At 50.0% G+C, this 22,856-nt stretch overlaps 12 protein-coding genes across 12 annotated transcripts; 5 read left to right on the forward strand and 7 right to left on the reverse strand.

Annotated features, from left to right (window-relative positions):
- Nucleotides 1-189: 189 nt before the first annotated feature.
- Nucleotides 190-2,035, reverse strand: sam50 (SAM complex subunit SAM50; the record flags this gene model as incomplete). The annotated part of the gene is made up of 4 exons (XM_057259787.1): nucleotides 190-1,394; nucleotides 1,471-1,657; nucleotides 1,809-1,925; nucleotides 2,006-2,035. 4 exons carry the CDS (start codon nucleotides 2,033-2,035, stop codon nucleotides 190-192), a joined length of 1,539 nt encoding a protein of 512 aa, XP_057127619.1.
- Nucleotides 2,036-2,286: 251 nt separating this feature from the next.
- On the forward strand, nucleotides 2,287-3,274 carry N7481_000569 (ubiquitin-conjugating enzyme E2; the record flags this gene model as incomplete). Its single annotated transcript, XM_057259788.1, is given in 4 exon segments — nucleotides 2,287-2,313; nucleotides 2,379-2,458; nucleotides 2,550-2,657; nucleotides 2,674-3,274. The coding sequence occupies 4 exon segments, from the start codon at nucleotides 2,287-2,289 to the stop codon at nucleotides 3,272-3,274; spliced, it is 816 nt and encodes a 271-aa protein (XP_057127620.1).
- Nucleotides 3,275-3,697: 423 nt separating this feature from the next.
- Nucleotides 3,698-5,948, forward strand: N7481_000570 (uncharacterized protein; the record flags this gene model as incomplete). The annotated part of the gene is made up of 5 exons (XM_057259789.1): nucleotides 3,698-3,746; nucleotides 4,016-4,522; nucleotides 4,596-4,924; nucleotides 4,993-5,117; nucleotides 5,183-5,948. 5 exons carry the CDS (start codon nucleotides 3,698-3,700, stop codon nucleotides 5,946-5,948), a joined length of 1,776 nt encoding a protein of 591 aa, XP_057127621.1.
- Nucleotides 5,949-6,200: 252 nt separating this feature from the next.
- N7481_000571 (uncharacterized protein) lies at nucleotides 6,201-7,530 on the reverse strand (the record flags this gene model as incomplete). The annotated part of the gene is made up of 2 exons (XM_057259790.1): nucleotides 6,201-7,148; nucleotides 7,204-7,530. The coding sequence occupies 2 exons, from the start codon at nucleotides 7,528-7,530 to the stop codon at nucleotides 6,201-6,203; spliced, it is 1,275 nt and encodes a 424-aa protein (XP_057127622.1).
- An 846-nt stretch (nucleotides 7,531-8,376) lies between these two features.
- N7481_000572 (ABC1 kinase family protein) lies at nucleotides 8,377-10,531 on the forward strand (the record flags this gene model as incomplete). Its single annotated transcript, XM_057259791.1, has 3 exons — nucleotides 8,377-8,895; nucleotides 8,951-10,290; nucleotides 10,354-10,531. The coding sequence occupies 3 exons, from the start codon at nucleotides 8,377-8,379 to the stop codon at nucleotides 10,529-10,531; spliced, it is 2,037 nt and encodes a 678-aa protein (XP_057127623.1).
- Nucleotides 10,532-10,967: 436 nt separating this feature from the next.
- Nucleotides 10,968-12,125, reverse strand: N7481_000573 (holocytochrome c synthase CYC3; the record flags this gene model as incomplete). Its single annotated transcript, XM_057259792.1, has 3 exons — nucleotides 10,968-11,229; nucleotides 11,305-11,981; nucleotides 12,048-12,125. The coding sequence occupies 3 exons, from the start codon at nucleotides 12,123-12,125 to the stop codon at nucleotides 10,968-10,970; spliced, it is 1,017 nt and encodes a 338-aa protein (XP_057127624.1).
- Nucleotides 12,126-12,414: 289 nt separating this feature from the next.
- On the reverse strand, nucleotides 12,415-14,884 carry N7481_000574 (uncharacterized protein; the record flags this gene model as incomplete). Its single annotated transcript, XM_057259793.1, has 6 exons — nucleotides 12,415-12,516; nucleotides 12,588-13,777; nucleotides 13,838-13,972; nucleotides 14,032-14,151; nucleotides 14,224-14,358; nucleotides 14,434-14,884. The coding sequence occupies 6 exons, from the start codon at nucleotides 14,882-14,884 to the stop codon at nucleotides 12,415-12,417; spliced, it is 2,133 nt and encodes a 710-aa protein (XP_057127625.1).
- A 625-nt stretch (nucleotides 14,885-15,509) lies between these two features.
- N7481_000575 (dolichol-phosphate mannosyltransferase subunit 3) lies at nucleotides 15,510-15,962 on the forward strand (the record flags this gene model as incomplete). Its single annotated transcript, XM_057259794.1, has 3 exons — nucleotides 15,510-15,557; nucleotides 15,638-15,706; nucleotides 15,801-15,962. 3 exons carry the CDS (start codon nucleotides 15,510-15,512, stop codon nucleotides 15,960-15,962), a joined length of 279 nt encoding a protein of 92 aa, XP_057127626.1.
- Nucleotides 15,963-16,522: 560 nt separating this feature from the next.
- On the reverse strand, nucleotides 16,523-17,511 carry N7481_000576 (xanthine phosphoribosyltransferase; the record flags this gene model as incomplete). The annotated part of the gene is made up of 4 exons (XM_057259795.1): nucleotides 16,523-16,684; nucleotides 16,759-17,071; nucleotides 17,184-17,290; nucleotides 17,479-17,511. 4 exons carry the CDS (start codon nucleotides 17,509-17,511, stop codon nucleotides 16,523-16,525), a joined length of 615 nt encoding a protein of 204 aa, XP_057127627.1.
- A 353-nt stretch (nucleotides 17,512-17,864) lies between these two features.
- On the reverse strand, nucleotides 17,865-19,290 carry N7481_000577 (thermophilic desulfurizing enzyme family protein; the record flags this gene model as incomplete). Its single annotated transcript, XM_057259796.1, has 3 exons — nucleotides 17,865-18,378; nucleotides 18,441-18,914; nucleotides 18,998-19,290. The coding sequence occupies 3 exons, from the start codon at nucleotides 19,288-19,290 to the stop codon at nucleotides 17,865-17,867; spliced, it is 1,281 nt and encodes a 426-aa protein (XP_057127628.1).
- A 570-nt stretch (nucleotides 19,291-19,860) lies between these two features.
- N7481_000578 (uncharacterized protein) lies at nucleotides 19,861-20,764 on the reverse strand (the record flags this gene model as incomplete). The annotated part of the gene is made up of 3 exons (XM_057259797.1): nucleotides 19,861-20,273; nucleotides 20,350-20,545; nucleotides 20,633-20,764. 3 exons carry the CDS (start codon nucleotides 20,762-20,764, stop codon nucleotides 19,861-19,863), a joined length of 741 nt encoding a protein of 246 aa, XP_057127629.1.
- A 1,456-nt stretch (nucleotides 20,765-22,220) lies between these two features.
- Nucleotides 22,221-22,687, forward strand: N7481_000579 (RNA recognition motif domain-containing protein; the record flags this gene model as incomplete). Its single annotated transcript, XM_057259798.1, has 4 exons — nucleotides 22,221-22,240; nucleotides 22,298-22,370; nucleotides 22,443-22,549; nucleotides 22,618-22,687. 4 exons carry the CDS (start codon nucleotides 22,221-22,223, stop codon nucleotides 22,685-22,687), a joined length of 270 nt encoding a protein of 89 aa, XP_057127630.1.
- Nucleotides 22,688-22,856: the final 169 nt, after the last annotated feature.

The following is a 22,856-nucleotide window of genomic DNA, read 5'->3' on the forward strand; positions in this document are numbered from 1 at the left end:
CTTGATGCAGTGAACTCTGCAATATGCATTTGTATTCTTTCAGAGGAGCGTAAATAGTTGCGGAAGAATAGCTTGGTATTTTTAGGTGTTATTTTGAAACATATGCAAACTAAATAAAATATAGAGTAAAAGGACAAATAAGGAGAGAGGTATAATTGATCTCGCTAAGCTCTAATCAGATACATGTTTCTATAGGAAGTTGATGCCAATTCCCAATTGGAGTCCCTTGCGACCCTCCTCGCCCTTGCGCTGGACAAGCGGGAGAGAGAAGTTGAGCTCGAAGCGTGCAACCGGGTGGGCGTACACAATACCAACACCAGCCGCGATGCTAGGTAGACCATTTTGCAAATCGGTGACAGTGGAGATCACCGCGTCTTGCACCTCGCTGCTAGTCGCGGGGGCAGCCTTCTGCGACGTCCGCAACGGCAGCAAGCGACCACCGTTCAGGAACAGTTGCATGCGGAGAGGCCTGTCTACGCCAACACGGGGGAGCGGGAAGAGCAGGTTCGCACTACCAGCAGCGTAGGCATCGCCGCCAAGAGAATCAGCTCCCTCGCGGGGACCGAGACCGCAGAGACGGAATCCGCGAACATCGGTAGGTCCACCGAGCAGGAAGCGGTCATTGATGCGGGAGAGTTGAGGACGAGAGTTCGAGTCCAGGCCCAGCGGGACCATAAGACCAGCGCGGAATCCAGTTGTGAAGCTCACGCCGCTGTCACCCTTGATACCGGGGATCGGGACGGGGATCGCACCCTGGGTCTCGATTTCCGACTTCCAGAAGGACACATCACCCTTCAGCGGGCCCCAGCCAGCAACCTCGTTGAAGATCTTGGCATAGTATCCGCGGGAGGGCATCATCGCGTTATCACGTTGGTCGTTGACCCAGCTGTGGAAAACACTGCTTTTAACACTGTCGCCCGCATCAGCCCGGACAGTGGAAGAAGCACCCTCGCCGAGGCCGGTAATCTGTCTCCAGTAGCCATTGTAGCCCAGCTCGTGGCGATGTCCGGACTTGGACAGCCATCGAAGCTTGCTCCAGCCTCCCTTGAGCACCTCCTCGTGACTAGCCCACGACTTCTGCGTAGCGCTAGCAATTCCGCCGACCTCAAGGCGGAAGTCGGGGTCGCAGAAGAGTGGTGTCTCGAATGCGGCCTGGTAGGCGGATCGTGTGCGGGTTCCCAATGAGGCGTTCAGGTTGAGAGTCTCGGCACCGCCGAACAGATTGCGCCAGAGAAGGTTTCCGTAAGCTGAGCCCTCGGCATTTCCAAGATCGGTACCGGTTTTCAGAATCACGCGGGACTTCTCGCGGACCGCCAGCAGAACATCGAGATTGCGCAGGTCGCCATTGTTGTTAGCCTCGTCCAGGTGGACGGAGATGGGCTGATGGAACAAGTCTGGAATTGGAGTCAGGTTAGAAAGGCAAAGTCCACATCCACATAATAGCAGCTAAGCTCCAGCAGGACCACCAACCAAATCGCCCAAGCTTGTCTGCCATAGCCGATACCTCCCGCAACGCCTCGGAAAGAGTATAGGGCCGATTCTTATTTTCGCTCAAAAGAGGGTTCAGGACGTTCTCGAGGAAGCCACGGCGAGTGTTGGGAGCACCGAGGACCTGGACCGAGGAGATGGTGCATGGTAGAGTCGAGTTTTGGTCCAGCTGATCGTAGTAGTTTCAACGGTTAGCCGGGGTTCGGAAAAAGCTCCACAACCGCAAGCTCCAGATATGGGAATATCTCCCATAGGAAGTGCCATTCGGATTGAGAGAATGCATAATTGCATAATGGTATAGGGTGGGTCGGCAATCATACCAATTCGCCCAGGCGGGCTTGAGCCTTTTGCAGAATTGCTTGTGTCCGCTCCTTCACGGCCTGCTCCTGCTCCTCGAGAACCTGCGGGTCTTTGCGCTGTTGCAAGCGCTCGAAGATCTACCGCGACAAATTAGCACCAATGGCCGGACACGAAACTGAGGGAGTTAATGCATGTATTGCATCGGAATACCACGTACATCGCCATCTTCGGCCGACAGGGAGGACATGGTGACGACTGCAATGGACCAGGATTTATCGGCGACCTCCCCCGGGGAGATCCTCTTGAGTCGCGTGAATCCAATGGGAGCACGTGACCATCGGGCGATGGCAGCGGTTTGCGCCTGCGCCTGCGCTTGCGGACTTTGAACTTGTCCACTTTGTCCGTTTCTTTTCTTTCTCTCACTGCACTTCACTCGACTCGACTTGGCTTTACCTCTCTACATTCCCTTCTGCGCACTTGATCAGGATCGCTGAGATTATGGCGACAAAAGCGGCTTTCAAACGGGTGAGTGGCCAGACCCCAATCGATGATGATAAGCCATGCCTTCTAACAGCCTTGGGTGTATACAGCTCACTCGCGAGTACCAAAGCATTCAAAAGAACCCCCCGCCCTTTATCGTGGCACACCCGTCGGAAACCAACATTCTTGAGTATGTAACTCTTTTTTTTTTCCTGGTCCTTTTTGGCCCTTTTTTGTCTTGGAATTCGCCTTGCTGGTACTCAGCGCTGACACCCGGCCAGATGGCATTACATCCTGACCGGTCCTCCAGGGACTCCCTACGAGAATGGACAATATTGGGGCACTTTGATTTTCCCCCCCAGAATACCCTTTCGCCCCTCCTGCGATTCGTATGCACACACCTAGTGGCCGATTCCAACCATCCACTCGCCTCTGTCTCAGCATTTCCGACTTCCACCCCAAGTCATTCAACCCCGCATGGGAGGTTTCCACAATCCTTATCGGACTACTATCATTCATGACAAGCGAAGAGATGACCACGGGGAGTGTCAGCGCATCAGAAGGCGAACGCCGAGTACTTGCCGCCCGATCGCGATGGTGGAACTCGACCGGTGGAGGCTCACACGCCAACGCTACTCCAGGTGTCGCCCGCACAACCAAGGGTATCAACAATGTCAAGGCAGGTGATGGGGGCTTAAAGTTCCGGACTGAATGGCCAGAGCTGGATCAGGAGAATTGGACATGGATGAAGGAGCACCGCATCGACACCGCCACCGGCCAAATCCTGCCCGATCCCAACGCCCCAATCAAGTGTTCCCCGGAGACCAGTGCTCTCCGTCGGCGACCAAATGGAAGTGGCCCGGGATTCGGGGCAGTCATGGAAGGCGGCCATGTGGCACGGGAAGCCGGGCAAAGTTGGGTGCGACGGAATCGTGTTTGGGTTGGTCTGGCCGTGCTCTTTGGCTATGCGTTACTTTCACGACTTGTCAGCGACATGCGGGGATGATTCTTCACTGGAAGTTATTGGTGGCGGTGATCATGGCTCTTGTGTCTCTCTTTTCTATCTTTGGCCATTATGTTTTTTTTTCTGTTTAGCGGTTTGCGGCATCTCCGGGCGCATCACGGAGGGACTCCCTCCTTTCCAATGGGGATATTCTATCTATTCTTTTTTATCTCTGCTGAATATATCTTACCATTGCCATTGCCATTGTCATTCCCACTGGCATCTCGTGGCCCAAGTGCCCTGGGTATTCCCCTGTGTTTCCATGTAAAGAGCGGCGTGAGGCGTTACACCGGTCATCACCGGGTCAGCGTCTTCTCCGCTCGAATCCCCGCATTGACAACGTAACTACTCCTTTTTCTCTTCTAATTCAGCCTTCCCCCCCACGCCTTTTACGTTTCTTCACTTGCTCTGGCCTTCGGGCCCACAATGGATCACCTGCAGTCGTTTTCTTTGGGTGCTCGAGCTTCCATTTCAGGTTCGTGCTGCTTTGTGCTTATGCGCCTAGGCGTTGTTTGCTTTTGCTCTCAGGGCCGCACCGTGTTTCAATGTATTTGTACTACTATATTTGCATTCAAGTCTATAATGGCTGTCCAGTCCATGTCCCCTTGAGTTGCGTGGCGCCCAGTTGGAGGCGTTTTCCCCATCAATTCTCATTTGTTGCTCGAGTTGCATCTCGCCCACTCCCCCACCCCCGCGTTTAATTCCTGAGCCTTCAAGTTGAGATGTACTAAACTTCGACGTCAGATCCCACATCCCAGCCAAACGCACCGCCGCTGGACCAGCCGTCTTTTACTTTTATCGATCATGATGATGACTTGACGTCCAAGCGAATCAAAGATGTCAATGCTCGCAAGGCCATCCGATCCCATGTGATGCGCGATGTCCGCCGACGGGAGAGACTCGCTGGATTAAAGCGAACTACACGACGGGAAAGTCAAAGTCGAAGTGGGCTGCTAGTGAACACGAAATCTCAATACGAGCAGTCTCAAGAAGAACAGAAATTGGTCCTCGCTGCTAGGAGGGCATCCGAATCCTCCGGCCAATCATCTATCTATGAAGCAGAGCTACATGGAGAATTTGTTAGCAGATATCGCCGCAGGAGTCCTACTAAGTGGACCACAGGCTATCCATTTGAACCCCATTTGAATCCAGAACCGGGATTACTGCCTACTTCATGGTTTCTCGATCCTTTCTGCACATTGCCAGGAACCAGTGAACTCCCTGCCATGGTTGCACATCTGTTATACTATTGTAGGTGGTGTTTATTTACATACAGGGTTTTCCCGACGGACTGGAACTTGAACTTACGAAACGAATCAATTAGGGAAATCGGTATTTGTCCCAGTGACCTTTCCAAATGAGGTCAAGGGTCAAAATACTAAAGAAGTCGAGTTAATGGTCCGCTCTTCCTTTTCAGATCCGGGTAGTTTCTTCGGTCTCATGAGTATGTGCGCTGCGCATAGAGCGGCATTGTCGTCCAGTCATCTCGATTCCACGCTCATCGGACCCGACGACAAGCAAGCCGGTAATGATCCCGATTACTGTATCATGAAAGCAAAGTGCATTCGAGAAATGAATGTGAAAGTTCGAGATCCTACACAAGCATTGACCAATGAGGCATTTGACACGATCGTGAATCTTTTGACTGGTTCAGTAAGTGGTAATCTATGAGCTTAAGGTCACTTCAAAGCCTCACTGTCTAATCTATGATTTTTCCACAGTTAATTGCTGGGTTATTCGATGAAGCCCGAATTCACTTAACAGGTCTCAGACGCATGGTAGAGCTGCGTGGCGGAATTAGAGGTGAAAGCATTCGATCTGCTTCTATTTTAACAGCCATCATCACGTATGTAGAACCTGACTTGGTCGCTAACATTGAAAATAATCTGCATCCGCTAAAAGATTCTCTAGCTCTGATGTCAAAGCTGGCTCCGGTCTGCTTGTCAAACCCGTGTTCCCACTGACCTGGGACGCACAACCAATTCCCAAAGCGATTCAACAACGAATTCGACCACCCCCTTCCTCATCTTTACATCAGCTTGGCTTGGGATTCTTCGCCAACACCATTCTCAGCCCACCCCTCATCCGAATACTGAACGTCATTCGAGATGTCATCTTCTACGGCGTCGCCATCACACAATCTTCCGAACTTGAACCCTCCGATCACCATTTCTTCCGCATCCTCAACTGTGAATCAGAACATCAACTCTTAAGTTACATATATGGAGACAGCGAGAGAGAACCTGGCCCTAAAAACCCAGGAAAAAGCCTCCATCCAGTCGAAGCAGTCGCACGCGTAGCAGCAATCTGCTTTTTGAATAATTTCCTGATCGTTTCACCCCCTTCATCTGGCCTTGGCCGGGCCCTGACAAAACACCTCGTTAAAGCTGTCGGCAACTGCAAGATATCGAGTCTTCTTCATCTGCCAAAAGAAAATTTCAATCTGTTTGCCTGGGCATTATTCATTGGAGCTCGAGGATCCATTGGCCATCGTGAGCGGATATGGTTTGTCGAGCGGTTAGCTCGTGTCGCTATGATTTGCGAATGGCACAGCTGGGACCAAGTTTCGAGGATAATTGCTGATTATTTCTTCGTTCCTGGAACTCAGGATGAAGATTGGAGGTGTGTTTGGGAGGAAGCTATGTCTGGCTATGTAATACCCGCGGAGGAAGCATGATAAGATACTCGATGACTTGCCATAATATAATACTCTCGATTGACAGTTGTACGTAGAGCAAAATCCTATAGAAAAGCCAATTTATGATATTTGGCAAGCTGAGATCAGAATATGGAAACCTTGGAAGCTTTGGCAATAGCATAGTATGGAACTACTAGTCATGTGCATTATCTTTATCCAACTTTCAGGATTCTAGTATATACAAGTCTAAACACCCATCCTTCCCCGAATCAGCCATCTAGCCAGTCAGATCTAATCAACCTCCAAGCGAGGCTTCTTCTGACGCTGACGACAAACCCTCTCCTGCGCATAAGCTCGATACCTCTCTAAAAGATCAGTCGAGTCCAACCCCTCAACTCCCTGTCGAGACGAGTAATGCGAAACAAGCCCTTTACCATCAATAGTAATATTCGGCCGAGTTCCATCCGACCCAGTCCAAGATTCATAGAGCTCCTCACTAGATTTATGCCCAAAAACCTCACGAAGGGTCTGGGTATCCTTACCCCAGAAACAACCAAAGTTCGTAGTAACAGGCTCGGTGGGATTGACCCATAGCGGGAACTTGTACCGATCCAAATTATCAAGTTCAAGATGGTGCAAGAAGGAATAGTGTTGCTGGGCACCAACCGTCCAGTCGGACATACTAGGTCCTGTGTCTGTATAAACCGAGCCCGCGATCGGATCGCGATCCGTTGCCGATTCACGCGGAAGTAGCCATCTATGACCCTCGAAGGGCGGTTTGAAATCCTTTCGAACCTTGAAGTCTGATGGTCCTGTCCACGATGGAAGACTCGAGGCTCGCCAATCGTGTTCGAGTTGAGACTTTGATCGGGACGATTGGCTCGTATGCTGTAGCTCGGGCATATAAGGGAGAGACACTCCGCGGTGACTGTGTAGTGAAGCGAGGGCGCCCTCGTTAACGACGTTTGCAGAGACCATGAGGGTGTCGGGATTGTCTAGCTTCGTTTTGACCATTGTTGGAATGGTATGGTCTTCCATGTAAACGACGTCCCCGTCGATGCGGATGTACATGACGTTATCCTGGGCGAATTTCCAATCCATGTCTTTGCCAGCTGGCGAGATTGCATATTCGGATGTTTCTTCGACGAGAGAATTGAGCCAGTGTAGACTGGTGGCGTCGTTCGTTTGAGGAATAAAAACGACCTGGTCGAGGAAGCCGTGGTTGTGAATTAAATTTTTCTGCAAATTGTTTAGCATAACCTTCCCAGGAAGTTGAGTAGATTTCAAACCTTACCTGCAAATAACATTCTAGGATCGAAGTGTGCTCATGGTTACTAAACGGAACCAATGCGACGATCTTGAAGCCTGACGGCTTGGAGAAATGACCCCCGCGCGAAAATGCATAAAACGGAGAGATATCTTTGTTGAATAACAGCGCTGCTGGATCGACGGGTAGAAGTGACGGATCAAAATAGCCAATGACGGTCATGATAAGAGCTAGATAGCCCATGATACTCCATGTGAACACGATCATCCAATCGCGCCAAGTGTGAGACCGATTCTGATTCTGATCCTGGTCCTGGTTGGACTCGACATCGTCCAGATTCAGTGGGCGACCCATAATGATGAGCAAGTGGGTCGCAAGCTAGAGGGTGCTTTGAGAGATGGAGGATTGTAAAAAGCCATCCCAGGCGTCGGGGGACTCATGGTCTCATTTAATGCACGGTAAAGTTGCCGTGTTGCGTCGTTCAATAAGTTCTTTGTCCTGAAAACGGGGTTTCGGGGATATAGCGGGGTGCATTTGAGACCCATTGTGCTCTTCAATGTCGACTTCGGTCTTTTGGTAGGAGTTTTCTTGACGATCGGACTCGATAAGCCCGGAATTAGCAAGGTGAGAAAGAAAACGGATAAAGGGTGGCGCTGAGGAATGTAGACTGGAATGTGGAGGACCCAGTTGCTGGATTCGGATTTGGGCGGAAGCTCGAATGGGAAAATTGAAAGTTGATCAGACTAGTTAGTAGTATCCATGAGGCTGGATATATCTGCCCAGGTGTAGACAATAGATTTGTCTTAATCATTCCCATTATTGTGCTAAGAGGTCGAGTGTCTGTTTGCTCTCCTTGGTTGTTAGTATGGATACTATTTTCATTGCAAATATACTAGCAGTGGAGATGATGTAGATACAGCCTCAGGACCTCAGGATATGATGGCCCTTCCTCATTACTCCCACCCTAATTCAGTCTTCTAAATTATGATCTCAATCAATCAATTCTCTATACTTGATTGTCCTTGTTGAACAACCTCGGCCTGCCAAGTTCCGAGATTGTTTACGATGACATCGTAACACGTGCCGCTTATCGGGGCTATCAGCGCTTCCCATTGTCCGCGATCCTCAATTCAGTTCCACCTCACATCCACTTCACATACATACTTGCAGAGCGTCCTCCATGAAAATACAATACAGATCATGAGGACGGTCCTCCTCAGGCGATTTTGTTTCAACCGCGGGTTGCCGCGTATTCCGCGCCACCATTTTACAACATCATGGCGACTCCCTGTTCAACACACCCCGAAACGGGGCCGGGGCCCGGGCCCGATCATCGGCGGGCTGGTGATGGCTGCCCTCGCGCCCAGCGCATTCCTCAAACTGGCGGAGGACTCGGGTGGAGGCGATATAACTGGAGAGATGCAGATGCTGGAGGCGTCGCGCGATGAGATTCGTAAAGCAGTTGCCGCAGATGCGCGGGGTCTCTCGAGAGTCTGTCAAACAGTATGGGTCTTCTGGTACCGGTATATCTATGACCCTATTGCGACCGGATTTCGGTTTCTTCACCTCGCTGCGATATTTGTACCGGTTGTTATCACTGTGCCGGTAATATGGCTAGGTCGGGAGGTTGAGGGTCCAAACAACGCGCGTTCTGGAACCCTGTGGTGGTACCGTTTTATGGTGAAAGCCATGGAGCGCGCTGGTCCTGCTTTTATCAAGGTAAATACCTCCTTTCACCATGATAAATGAACTTCTGCTCACGATTCGTCTTCAGTTGGGTCAATGGGCCGCGTCACGAACCGATATCTTCCCTCCAGAGATGTGCGCCATAATGTCTTCGCTTCATTCAAATGCACCAGCCCATTCCTTGCGTTCTACAAAGAAAACAATTCGCAAAGCCTTTAATGGCCTGCCATTCGAAGAGATATTCGAGGAGTTCCAAGAAGAGCCTCTTGGCGTTGGAGCTATAGCACAGGTGTACAAAGCAAGGCTCAAGCCTAGCCTAGCCTCCAGCAACCAGGAGCTCGGGCTAGGACCCAGCACACTGGGCGAGAAGGTTCAGAAGAACATCAATGTTCTAGTTAAGAGCTCACCTCAACGTGTCCCTTCCTCCTACGTGGCTATCAAAGTCCTACATCCCCGAGTCGAGCAGATGATTCACCGAGACCTTCGAATCATGGGATTCTTCGCGTCTTTAATCAATGCCATTCCCACAATGAATTGGCTGTCCTTTCCCGATGAAGTCCAGCAATTTGGCGAAATGATGAAACTTCAACTAGATCTTCGAATCGAAGCTTCCAATCTGGTCATGTTCCGCGAAAAATTCAAGTCTCGCACAACGGCTTGGTTCCCGTATCCATACCTGGACTACACGACCCGTGAAGTCCTGGTCGAGGAATTTGCCCAGGGAATTCCCCTCGCGACCTTTCTCGAAACGGGAGGCGGTGTTTATCAACACGAGATCGCAAATGAAGGACTGGATGCCTTCTTGCACATGCTATTGATTGATAACTTCATCCATGCTGATCTTCACCCGGGAAATATTATGGTCCGCTTTTACCGACCCAGTGAACTGGATCTGTCTCTTCGCAAGCAATCTCGAGCAGTGGACGCCCCTACACGAGCTGAAGTTGACGTGACAGAGGCTGTACTTGCTCGATTACGCCCGCATATCGGAAACAGCGAGACATGGGAATCCGCCCTAGCGCAACTCAATGACGAAGGCTATCGCCCACAGCTCATCTTTATCGATACCGGATTAGTGACTCAGTTGAATGACAAGAATCGACGCAATTTCCTGGATCTTTTCCGAGCAATTGCTGAATTCGATGGTTACCGGGCAGGTCATCTAATGGTGGAACGATGCCGTGGACCAGAGCAAGTCATTGATCCGGAGATCTTTGCTTTGAAAATGCAGCATCTCGTTCTTAGCATCAAGTCTCGGACCTTCGCATTGGGAAATATCAAAATCGGTGACGTTCTGAGCGAGGTATTGACCATGGTGCGTGGGCATCATGTCCGGTTTGAAGGAGACTTTGTCAATGTGGTTATTTCTTGTCTCCTACTTGAAGGTATCGGACGAAGCCTTAATCCCGATCTAGATCTTTTCAAGAGGTTAGTATTCAGCTCTACATACTCGGTATTGTGAAAACACCCGCTAATCACACGTTTCCATAGTGCCCTGCCCATCCTTCGACAGCTAGGTTCCGGTTCCACTTTCCTACAGACCGTTCGCTCCGGTGATACCTCGATGCTTCGGGTCTGGGTTGGCCTCGAAGCTCGTGGATTGCTGCAGGCCAGCATAGAGAGTGTGGAACATTGTGTTAAGTATGATCAACTGTCGCCGAACATCTAGACATAGAGACTCCCCCTTCTGTACTATACGCATTTCTCCTTTCAGATACGATAATTCAAATGACACGAAGCGATTCATTCAGAGACTACTTATACTGATTTTGGTCGCTCAGGCCGATCCGATCAAATGAGTTGAAAATAAATTTACATATTCCAATCTAAAAACGCGAATATCGGAGATCTTCCATCCAACCAATATGATGGCGAGACATCCCATCACTTGGTAACATTATCATTTCGCACATGAAAATAGAAAATGAAAATGAAAATGCAATACTAAGACACGTATGTGATAAAACAGGGGGCAGAAATAAAAAAGAAAATGGTCCAACAAAACCATGAAAAACGCCTGTGCCATGTCTATAAATGTACAGTGTGGAGAGGGGAGGGGAGGAGCATCAAAATGCTCAACAAGTTGCTTTGGTCGAATTGCATGTTCATGCCTGAGGGTGAGCATGGCCGGGTTCTCTCACAACACCTCCGCTAGCCTTCCACCAAACATCACCGCCCCATCTCATGAGCCGTTCAACAGCAGCAGTGGGGGTGTCCAATGCAGGACGAATGTCAAGGTAGAAGACCGGTTCACCGTTAGGCTCGGGGGGTGCGGAGTAGTAATCGATCACGTAACGAACTTCCTTCGAACCGGTTGGCGTGCGACGCTGCACGAACCAGTCATGACGATCGAAAGGAGGGCTTGTCCTAGAAAGCAAAGGAAATCATGTTAGCATATATCTTACAAGTAGGTTCATGCGAAAGCAGCGTGGCATAGCTTACTCAAACATTGACGGATAAACTCGGCCCAGAGCCTGGTAGAACTGAGCCTTAGGACTCAATTCTTGCGGCCGACCCTGGAATCGGATCAAACGGGGCTCAGTAGATTCATCAACCTGGCCCAATGCGTCCTCCTTCATAAGGTTGAACGCAAGGTTCTCCTCACCCCGACGGCACCGCTCCCATCCAGCTCCAAGACCCTTAGCGAACGTGCGCTCCCATCCAATAATCTCATCCCAAGCGCCCTCGTTCAGGAAATTGTGCACGGCGACCATTGACTCAACCGCGTCCTGGGGCGTATCGGTATGACCTTTGCGCAACATCGCGTTGTACATCTGCTGCGCGGAGGGATACTCCCAATTTCCCTCCGAGTCACCACGCGGGATGGAAGAGATCTCACGATTAACGCCCAGGTCGACGGTCTGGTTCGGGGCGCGTTCTTGCGAGATAGAGGCGAACATGTAGTTCAGTGGGTTGAGTTTGGATAAGGTGGAGGTTGATTTTTGCGGCGCCGCCGGAGGAGGTTGCGGAGTTTCCGGGGTGGATGAGTTGGGCGCAGAAGAGAATGGGGAATCGGGGGATTTCTTCATAGGACAGCTGCTGGGTATTTCCGTCTTCTGAGGTACAACGGCGGGCACTGAGGGTTTCGACTGTTGTGACTCGTGCATCGGGCATCCGGGCTATTGATAAGGGTCAGCATGAAGATGTTCGTAAATTGGATATCTGTCAATGTTGAGGAGACGTACGGGAATAGCGGCCCCAGAAGCAATTGGGTGCGGTGCCACAGGCACCTTTGGCTGCGAGTCTGCCCAAAACCAACCCATTTTGAATAGAAAATTGGAATCTGTCGAGGTAGAAAAGTAGATTTGTCGGCGCGCGATAAAAGATCGGGGAGAAAATTGATCATCGCGACGGATGACATAATCGCCGATTAGATAAGCGTTTCCTTATCGCCGATTGGACGCAGCCAGTCAGAGCGGGAGTATATCCAAGCAGGGCATCCCATCTACCGGGAACATATTGCATGGATAGTTTTATGATGCAAGTTATAATGCATGTTTACATCACTCATTTATTTTCTCATTATATTCATCTCTATGCACCTCGAAGTTATCATGAAGTGTCCTGGCTCTGGCTGCCATCCAAAAGGCGTGTAGCGTGGTTTTTCACTAGATCTTCCATGGTTTCCCTATAGCCGATTGGAAGTACACCAGACTATCCACCAATTAGCATATATAATAACAAATATTCAGGTTTTTCCCCAGGGGGTGGGGGATGTGACTGACCTCATTCTTCAAAAGTGCCTGCAGTAGAACAAGTGCATTACCATAGTCCTTCTGTACTTGAGTCTGGTTCGTCTCTGTGCCCTCCTCTGAGCTTGGGGGCTTGCCAGCCATAGTCGTCTTCAAAACCTCCATTACTTCTTCGTTATCGAGACAGTCCACTACTGCTACACAACCCGACTCGGTAGTTGCCATGAGTGCTAACGCAAACCACCCTTCGCTTCGAACGACTGGCCACTGCGTTTGTGTAATCATAGACCCAACTGGATTAGCAACACCCTCGTGCAATTTGAAAAGCTTTTCCAGCAGCGAAGATGCTTCCGCATCTCCGTCTCGCGCCTTGGGACTGACAGTGCGACAGATAGAGGCAACAGTGCGACCAATCTCCGTCTTGATAGGTGCTGAGTCCGTCTTTTCGAAAAGTGCAAGGAGCAAGGAAAGGTAGGTTCGTTGATGAGCCGGGGAGTCAGGGTCTTCAGAGAGGGAAGCCAGTAGGCGCGCAATATTCTCCACGGACGAGATAATCACTTGGCGGGCAATGGTGGAAGCAGAGAACTGGACCTGCGGAACAGAGTCATAGGCCCACAGACGTGATACAGCAGGAATGATCCCAGCCCGCGCGAGGGTAAGACGATTTTCGTCCGCGATGGCGAGGTTTTTCAAGAATCCAAGTACAGAGTGAAGGACTGCACCACGGGCGTCATCACTGTTCAATACGGAGATCAATTCCTCGTGGATCTTGAGATCGTTCACCATTGTCTGACAAACTTCGTCGGAACGGGCTAAATTGCCTAGCATGACGCATGCGCAAATTTGGAGCTGGTCCTCATCGGCCACGACCCAAGACTTGAGAGTCTTTGAGAGCTCTGAGTCAAGAGGGTAATACTCTGCGAACAATGGCGAGGCGGAAACTTCGGACAGAGACGTGTTGATCTTCAGACGGAGCTGGGCAATATTTTGCACGTCCTCTTTCGAGGATGTATCGATCTCAATGGAGAAAGACCGTTCTAGAACAGACAAGGTCTTTTCCACCATGCTGTTTACGATGCAAGCGTTCTGGAACCGTTCCTTGTCCAGATATGCGGACAGGGAATTGACCAGAGATGAGTATTGCTCGAAGACGATGTGTTCGTTCAAAGCAAGCTCCAGAATGAGCCAAATGATGCCATCCGGAGAGTTTTCAACCCCTGCGGCTGTTTCATTTTCCGAGGTCAGTTCGGGAAACACCAATATCAGGGGTCAATATTTCATACCTTGTTCAGAGGAGAGTTCGATCAAATCATACGCAAAGCCCAGCAGAGCATCATTCTCTGGGATCGTGCCATCTTTGAGCAAGCTCAAGATAATATACGCAGCCCGATTTGCGGCCATTTGAGAATGAGCAGGTTCTATATCGGCCCTATTAATAAATTTCGCAGATTGGTTGAGAAAAAGACAATATGCTTACCATAGTCCATGCAGATGTTGTAGATCACCGGGATGGCCACATGTATAATATCCGGATTCAAGAAGTGTCGGATAATAGCCAGCGTATAGTTATCCTTGACTACAATCTCTCTGTTCTCATCTAGAATGGGACGGTGTCAATTGTTATCAGGCCCGGGATTCAGAGATAATTCCTGCCAGCGTTGAAACATACCTGTATCGGCGCAAGAATTGCCAATCAAACGCAAAGAATGAAGCAATAAGCCAGTCTCGACTTGTTCCTTAGAGGCAATGACATCCAGGAAGAATTTCAAAATCCCAGACTGTCCAATCGGGAGTCGCCAGGAAGCTAGATGCTGTCAGTGGAATTGCATCTTTGCCAAAGTTTGAGCGCTTCAATTCAGCTTGGAAAGACTCGACTCACGGTCACGGCTCCCATTTGCAAGAGCTTCAGCGGCTTGGCTCAGAAGCCCCGAGTTGACGGACCACAGCTTGCAAAGGATGGTATGCACATTCTGCAACGGCCCGGCATTTCGCTCACCACGGCGAGCATCCGAATCCGCCTGTTCCAGGGACGATTGAAGCTCCTTCAAATCAAAGCTTTCGGGTGCTTCCGAGTCATCTGAAGGCTCGAAATTGTCGAGCACATTCTTCAAGGCGCTGAACATCTTCTCCTGTTCGTCTTGTGCGAGGGTCTCTGAGTTTCGCAGGGGAAGCGAGCTGGAGCTGGAGCTGCCAGATGATTCTGGTAAATCTGAGAGAACCTCCTCAATGGAAGGTTTGAACCCGAAAGCTGTTGCCGCTGCTGATTGCTGGCTAGCATTTTTGCTACCTGCTAGTGCCACAGAGGCATTAGATGTATCTATCGAAGCCATTTTTATTTTGATTCTGGCGCCAGGCTGCCGACCGTGTGCCTGGAAGTGGTGGAGGCTCGCTTCCCGACTAGAGATAAGTTTGTGGAGAGGGGAGGGATTAGCTAGAGAGGGTCCACTTGAATTGGTCAAGGGTTCTTGACAGGGAAGCGAAGCTAATGCATATATGAAGCGGGCCTGGCGAGGAGAGCGGGAGTGCTGCCTGAGGGGAGATTCAGGCAGCCATGTGGACCATAGGTAGTTCAGGGAGGGATTGACCATTGTACACCTGGGGTACCCGGTAAAATGAATAAAGTTAGTAAAAAATATAGAAAATAATGAGAAAAGAGAAGAGTCAGATTATGCCTAATCTATCTCCCATCATTCCTCATATGACCTGTGGTGTAACTATGCGACTGAGTCCCCCATGTTTTGACTCTTACTCCGCCTGGAGTTCCGCCTTTGCTAACCCGCGCAAGTCAAGCTGGCCTCTGCTCCCCCGTCATCACCTCCACCCGGCCCCCCGTCTCTCCTTTATTTCTATTTCTTTGCGGTCAATTGGATCTAGATCTGGATCTGTGATCGGATCTCTTTCTTCACTCTTTCTCCTGTCATTCTATCCCACCCTATTTCGCCAACATCCGCCACCATGACACGCGCTCAGCAAACCGTCTCCGTCGTCCTCCTTGTCTCCTCTGTACGTTGCTCGAGCTCCGCCATAACCCACACAAAAGACCAGAATAAACACACCGAGAATCATTTCTAACATACGACCAGCTCTACCTCGTTGCCTACCTCGGCCTCGTCCCCCTGAACGAGACCATCCAGACCGAAATCCTCCCCGTGGTAAGTTACGTTACGTTTGCGACTCCGCTACTGCCGCGCGCGCCCTGCACACCTACCTCAAGATAAACACTAACAACGAAAATTCTACTTACAGCTCCCCTTCTGGGCCGTCATCGTTTTCGGCTGCTACCTCCTCGGCCGTCTAGGAGTCGCGATCTTCACCTTCAACGACGTCCCCGAGGCACACGCTGAGCTGCAGAAGGAGATCGAACAGGCCAAGGTCGAGCTGCGCCAGGGCAAGATCGATGTCGACTAAATGCGCCAAAGTCACATCGAGGAATTTGGATCAATCAATCGTGTCTCTCCGTCTGCAATCAGAGCGTTAAATGCAGCGAAGGAGGAGGGAGCTTGTCCGCACGCTCTGCAATGCAATGCAATGCATGCATGCAAGGGTCTCCTCTCCTCTCCTCCATAATACACGACAATACTCTTTAATTGCTATTTTGTTATCAATATACAATCCACTTGATACCCTTTGACGAATATTCAAGCTCTATTCTATTCCGCCGTGGAGTGAAGAAGACATCTCTATGAAAATTATATTATGCGAGCCGTATGGTTGAAGGAAGCAAGCAGCCGGTAACTTTGTAATAAGAATATAACTTTTTTTCTAGATTCGTAAAGGATATCGTAAATTTAAACAAACCCCGGTAGCATTCTTTATAATAAGCACCGGGGAGGGGGGTAAGTAGGTCACAGTCTCCAAAAAACAAGACTTCGCCCAGAAAAGCCACCAACGGGATCAAAAGGCGCCGCGCAGAATGGAATGCTGTTTGCACTATGCAAGAGTTCGCACTATGCAAAACGGAAAACTGTTTAGATGATGGGGTTCTCCTTGGCGAGAGCATCGTGCTCCTCGATATCCTTGGCCTCCCAAGGGTAGCAGATCCAGACATCCTCGGTAGTAACGGAAGCATGGTAGCGACCACTCTCCATCATATCGGTAGGCAGAACACCCTTCTTGGGCTTATCCTTGTTCTAAGAGGGGGAAGAGATGTCAGTATGGAGTTTCTTTAAACATCCCGAGGGAAGACAAATGTGGGGGTACGCACGTGCAGAACAAAGACAAAGAAGTTAGTCTTCTCGCCCTCACGACCAAGCTGCTTCTGGGCAATCTCGACATCCTTCTCCAGCTCACGGACAGCGTATTCCAGGGTGGTACGGGTGTCATCGACCTCGTCGACAATCAGAATGTTCTTGCCGATCAAGTTGGCCATCTCGAGGGAGCTCAGGTCCAGCCACTGGGTACGGGTGACCTTGGTGCCGGGGACCTCCTCGGCATCGCCGCGACCGAGATCTTCGTAGAGGGACAGACCAATGGCCTGGATGGGGATGTTGGGGTCACCGGCGCGCTTGAGGAAGGAACTATAGAAATTGAAGTGTAAGTACTCGGCTTCTCTGTCGTAGGAAAAGTGTGGGTGTGTGTGGGTGTGTGCATGAGCCGATCGCATTCGCGGGACCCATGATCAGAACTTACCGGAGAATACGAGCAGGGACGTAACCACCACCGCCGATGGCGATCATAAGGTGAGGGTGGAAGTCCTTCAGGATAGCATCTGCGGATCTTTGGCAGAGCTGGTGAACCTAGATTGAGTGGAACACACGATTAGCATTTGTGCGGAGAAGTTCCAAGTCAACTCAACCCCCTGCTTAAACCTTCCCAGTATGGTTACTTTGACTGGCCCTGGTCCTGGTTCGATTTGACATGGTAGAGACTCGGATGTATGCGCGGAGGGGGGTTGCGCGACAGCGCATAGCATAGCATAGCATACCTGGTTATAGGTGACATAGAACTTTTGCACCATCTTGGCGGTTGGTAAATAAATGAAGGGAGAGAAGGCTGAAAGGAACAAATTGCTGAGGGGAAAAAGGGAACAGGGGAGTATAGAGGGGAGAAGTTAACTCGCCCACAGAAAATCGGGAAAAATTTTCGGATCGGCCGCGTCCAACTGGAGGCTATCAGGCGGGGCTTATCGCCAACCCACTTTAAAGGGTTTGGGGTTGGCTTTTTGACACTCCCCGGACTTCTCACGGAACTCGCGGGGTTTTACATTGATGATTTGGTATTTGGAAATATATTCATTCAAACTTAAATACGCTGTTGTTCCATCACCATCTGCCTCTCATCCCTAGCTAGGGTGTCCTAGTACTACGGGTATCAAGTATACCACGTTGGCGCGGGGTACTCACGATGAAGCACATACCGCCCCAACTCACGATTCTTATACGCCACCGGATCATGAAGTGTATGTGTCCGAATATCCCTCCAGAACCGATCCAGTCCGACCTTCAACGAGGTCGCTCGAGCCCCCGTCACCTCGAACACGCCGGATGTAACTCGGAGCCCGACGTCGGTGGTAACCACCTTGACACTGGCCACCCATTCGGCCACTTCGCCACGCTCCTCGGCCGTTAACGAAGGTCGGTTACCCGAATACTTGGTGTATACTGCCGTGAGCTGGTCGGCAGCCCGATCGGCCAGTGCCTCGGTAGCCCGAAGATGCGCGAAGAAGTTTCCGTAGCGCTCGAGGATGTAGAATTCTTCCGTTGCGGATTCCTTGACATCTACTCCGAAGGGCCAGGGTCGGGTCGTAGCTGTAGTATATTTCGAGGCAAAATCTAGGGATCCGAGGGCGATTCCGAGATAGAAGTTACTGAAGACTAGTTGGATACTAAATATTCAAAATCAGGTTAGGCAAGACGGAAAACACCCGGGCAGTAGCGGTATCCTTACGTCGGCAGAAGCAATGTCGGGAACTGAGTCAACAGAACATCTTCGCGCGGTTTCTTCGAGGCGTCGTCCCAGCCAAGCGCATCTTTCCACGGCAGACGAACATTGTCAATCTTAACGCCACCAGACTCGGTCAAACGAAGACCGATATTGTGCCAATTGTGCGCAAACTGAATACCAGGCTGTCGCGTTTCAACCAAGGCAAAGATATGACCATCAGTGCCCTCAAGAACGCCCTCCAGCACCGTGAGATCCGAGACCACACCACCAGTATTGAAAAACTTCGCCCCGTTGAAAACGATATCGTCGCCATCGGAGGTAATCTTCAAATCGCTATCACGGGGATTCACCGCACCACCGACGAAGTAGTTATTCGAGATAATCAACTCATGGGTGCGCTCGATTTGCTCTTCGCTGCCGACGACGTTCGCGGTTGTAGACCATAGAAGATGGTACCCCAGCAGCATACCGATAGAACTATTGCAAGCAGCAGTCAGCGCACCATCCAATGTACAGTATGTGCAGGCATAAATATAGTCTCCCAAATAATCGATACATACCCATCTGCTTTAGCAACCTCCCGAATCGCCTTGTACCCAACGCTCCAGGGCTGTTCACCACCGCCGTACTTTTTAGGACCCAAGAGCTTCAATAGACCCGAGTGCTTGAGGAGTACAATCTCAGCGCGCGGTGATTTATTCTCTTGGTCCCGTTGTGCAGCATCCTGGGCCAGGACCTCTGCGACGTCACGAGCTCGGGCTAGCCATGCATCGGCGCTGTCTGGGAGCGCTGACCACTTGGCCTCGTATTGGGCGTAGATAGCGGGGTCTGTGGCGGGGATATCCTGTGCCATATTGGGATTTTTGCACTGGTTGGTTTAAGCAATGGAAATGAAAATGGTTTCCGAGTCGGGCTGTCTCAGGAACAAACTATCTGGGATAACACTTCTATATGTACGGTAGGCTGTAGCCATAGTGATGCGATGGGGGGCATTGGATTCGCAATGACATGCCGTGTCTGCGAGATGATGCGATTATTTGCGGCGCTCGTCATTGCGCGCCCAAAATTGAGGAGTCTTTCTTTGAATGGAATGGTTCAGGTGGTTGTTTTCGTCAATGTAGTTGGGGATGTCGTTATCGCATGCATGGATGATCAACCGGCCCCACACTCGGTAGAATGGAGAGAAAGCCTTACTCCCGTACCGATGCTCACTATAATCTAACATCTCTCGCCCGAGAGAAGTATACTGTGCAAATTGGTTGGAGATCGATTGCATTCGATTTTAACTTATCACGCAACAAAGGAGTTCCTCGTCACCCTGCCCCATTCATCAGCTGTCGGGGTATTACCCCTACCCCCCCCTTCCCATTCCATCTGATGCCATCCCTCGACCTCGTGGACGTCCCGTCGGTGGCGACATGATTTACTGAGCCTTATTCTTTTTCTTCCCAAAAAGCCGCGACGTATCACCCAGAGGTAAATCCACCAGCGAATCCTTCAACAACAAATGAAAAACCAAATACCAACCGACAAGACCAGCTAGGAAACAGAAAACACCGCCGGATTTTTTCAACGCGATAGAGGATGCATGGTGACCATCTGCTTCAGCAAAATAGCTCGCCGCAACAGTCAGAAAGCCAAGGTCCACAAAGAAGAACACGAGGATATAAGCAATATTGCTCGGAAGCGAAGCAATCAGGAACGTAAACACGAAGACTGTCCAGAGTATCATGAAGAATCCCACCGCGTTATTATACTGTGCTGTGTCGTTGCCGTAGGCCTGGACGATTCCGAATGCCGGCGTTAGGAGTGCACCATATCCAGCGTAAAATAGACCTGCGCGATGTCACATACGTCAGTACAGTACTGGCATTCGACTTTAGTCGAGAATATGTCGTTTTCTTAAACATACCAAAAGCACTGAAGACGGTATACGCAAATCCATCCCCGATAGAAAGTTCCCATTGAGCAGTAATGACCAGGCCAAAGGCCGAGATGAAGAAGAAATTGGCCACGAATACATTGTCCGTAGTGACGCCGCGCCATTCCATTAAACTCAACGACAGCGTCGTGAGAGTCGTACCAAATGCGCCGAGGGCGAGGGCAGACTGCGGAGAGAATTAGCATTTGCATTGGCTATAGCTTCCACTACGACAAAGCAGCAGCAGCAGCAACAGCGGCATCTTGACACTTACGCCTGCACCTAGAGACTTTGGCGCGGGAGCTGTCGCTGTCGACGCAACTGTATCGCTTTGTCGCTCGACATCAACAGAGTTGGGTGGTTTCTCGATGCTGGTTGAAGCATCTTGGGATATCGTAGAGCTCATAGCGGTGGAAGATCAGATCAAGCTAGAAAATAGTAATGGATGTTATCGGGGTGTCTATCTGCTTGTAGAAGCCAGCAGCAACCCAATGCAAGATATAATCTTTGATATGTCCGCTCGGGGCCCGGGGGCATAGCAGCATTTTTAAAGAGAGATATCACATCATTAGGTGGGAAGATGGCAAAGAAGATCGATCTACGGAGTCTACTAGTATACACTGGCATAATTCGAACATTCGGACCGATCGACATGGACAAAGAATCCTATGACTCGGGGCTATGCCAGTGGGCGGGTAGGGAGTAAATCAAGCTTGGTCCAGAATATTTAACCTAATTTTTGAGGTAGAACCTTACCATGGGGGCATGCGGCTTGAAGTGGGGAAAGTATCTGTGGCATAATAATAATATTGGATGATGTGCTTAATTTGATCTGAGATTGAGATGAGACCACCACTGGAAGAAGTGAAAATAGACTGCCAGGATCTATCATGGACCCAGAATAGCAAGCATGCGTGAGGGCTTGAATGATATTACCTCCTAGAAGGTAATCGCAGATGCTACTGAGTAAATTTCAAGTGTGAAGCTTCCAAGCTAACCTCGGGAAGCTTCAAGTTCTAGGGCTAAACTGTCAGTGTAGTACACCTGCTTACAACTTGAAAATATACGTTTATCAATTTGAAGCCACAAAATTCCAGCCAACTTCAGTGATACTTGTACTTGTATAAAACCCCCAGGGCTTGGAGGTGTCAATAAATATCATTCCACAACTCATTTATTAGATAAGATAAATAAAGAAAAATGTAGTGCAGGGTAGACCTTGTGGCGCGATAGAATGTGGATACCCCAGAGTATTCTGTGAGGCTGTGAATACCGTCGGTACATACTCTTTGAAAGCTGATCATCTGGCGCCAAATCAGGTCTTGTATTGAGTGGCAGCTGCCTAATGCAAGCGGTGACTTTTGGTTAGACTATTAACAGCTAAATATTGTACATTTGATATCTCCCCCTCCTTTTTTTTTTCATTTCTTTTTTTTTCACTGCCCCTCAGCCCCTCAGCCCCTCCTCACCTAAATAGGACTAGCCTGCATATTGAATTGCGGCCCATAATGTACACGCCCTACCCTACTCATGGAACGGACCAGAGAAATCCCTGTCCCGCGATTTTACCATACAAAACGGTATGCTATACGAGTAGAGGGGTAGATGAATCAGCTGGGGGCAAAAATCCGAGTTTTTCTGTAGTGATCCACCTTATCAACCCTTCGCAAGGTCCCCCTCTTTATAAGACTTACCGCTAAGCCACCATGCGATTCGCTTAAACCAGTTGGGATGGCCCCACCACCCCCCACCACAGAATACATTCGAATCGTATAAATATTTTCCCTCCCCCAAAACGCGATCGCCGCACTAGCCATTGTTACTATTTTCAAGTTCTCTTCACCACCCCCACACTCTTCATCATGTCTAAGCTTTTTGTTGGGTTCGTGATACTCTTTTCTGGACTGTGATGTGTGACTGTACTGACTTTTTCTTCTAGCGGTCTTGCCTGGGCCACTACCGATGACTCTCTCCGTGAGGGTTTCTCCCAGTTCGGTCAGGTCGTTGAGGCTGTTAGTTTCCCCTGGAATCATTTCATCCCGATCCCCTCCCCCCTCCCATCTTTTCTAACATCTTCATTCTAGATTGTCATCAAGGACCGTGAGACCATGCGCTCCCGCGGTTTCGGCTTCGTCAAGTTCGCCAGCGACGAGGAGGCCACCGTTGCTCTTGAGCAGATGAACGGACAGGAGTAAGCCCATCCACACTCGGAACTTTTGTTATCACCTGAAGACCTTGACTAACCTTCATCTCTCTTAGGTTCGAGGGCCGCACCCTTCGCATCGACAAGGCTTCCGAGCGCCCTCCCCAGGGTGGCCGCCGCTTCTAAGCGGATCCCTGCGACTCAGCGTGGATAAAACAACGCTGGATGGTTTCTGTTCGAGATGATATTAAAAATTGAGGGATGATGTTTTACCATCCACGGACTGGGATATTCATCAAATACTCTTTATCTCTTTGTCCTGCCTGTCTGGAAGACGAGGCACATAATCGGGAAT

Source organism: Penicillium waksmanii (assembly GCF_028829765.1).
Source record: "Penicillium waksmanii strain IBT 27052 chromosome Unknown utg000001l:1.0-4852451.0:1.0-4856178.0, whole genome shotgun sequence".
NCBI lineage: Eukaryota > Fungi > Ascomycota > Eurotiomycetes > Eurotiales > Aspergillaceae > Penicillium > Penicillium waksmanii.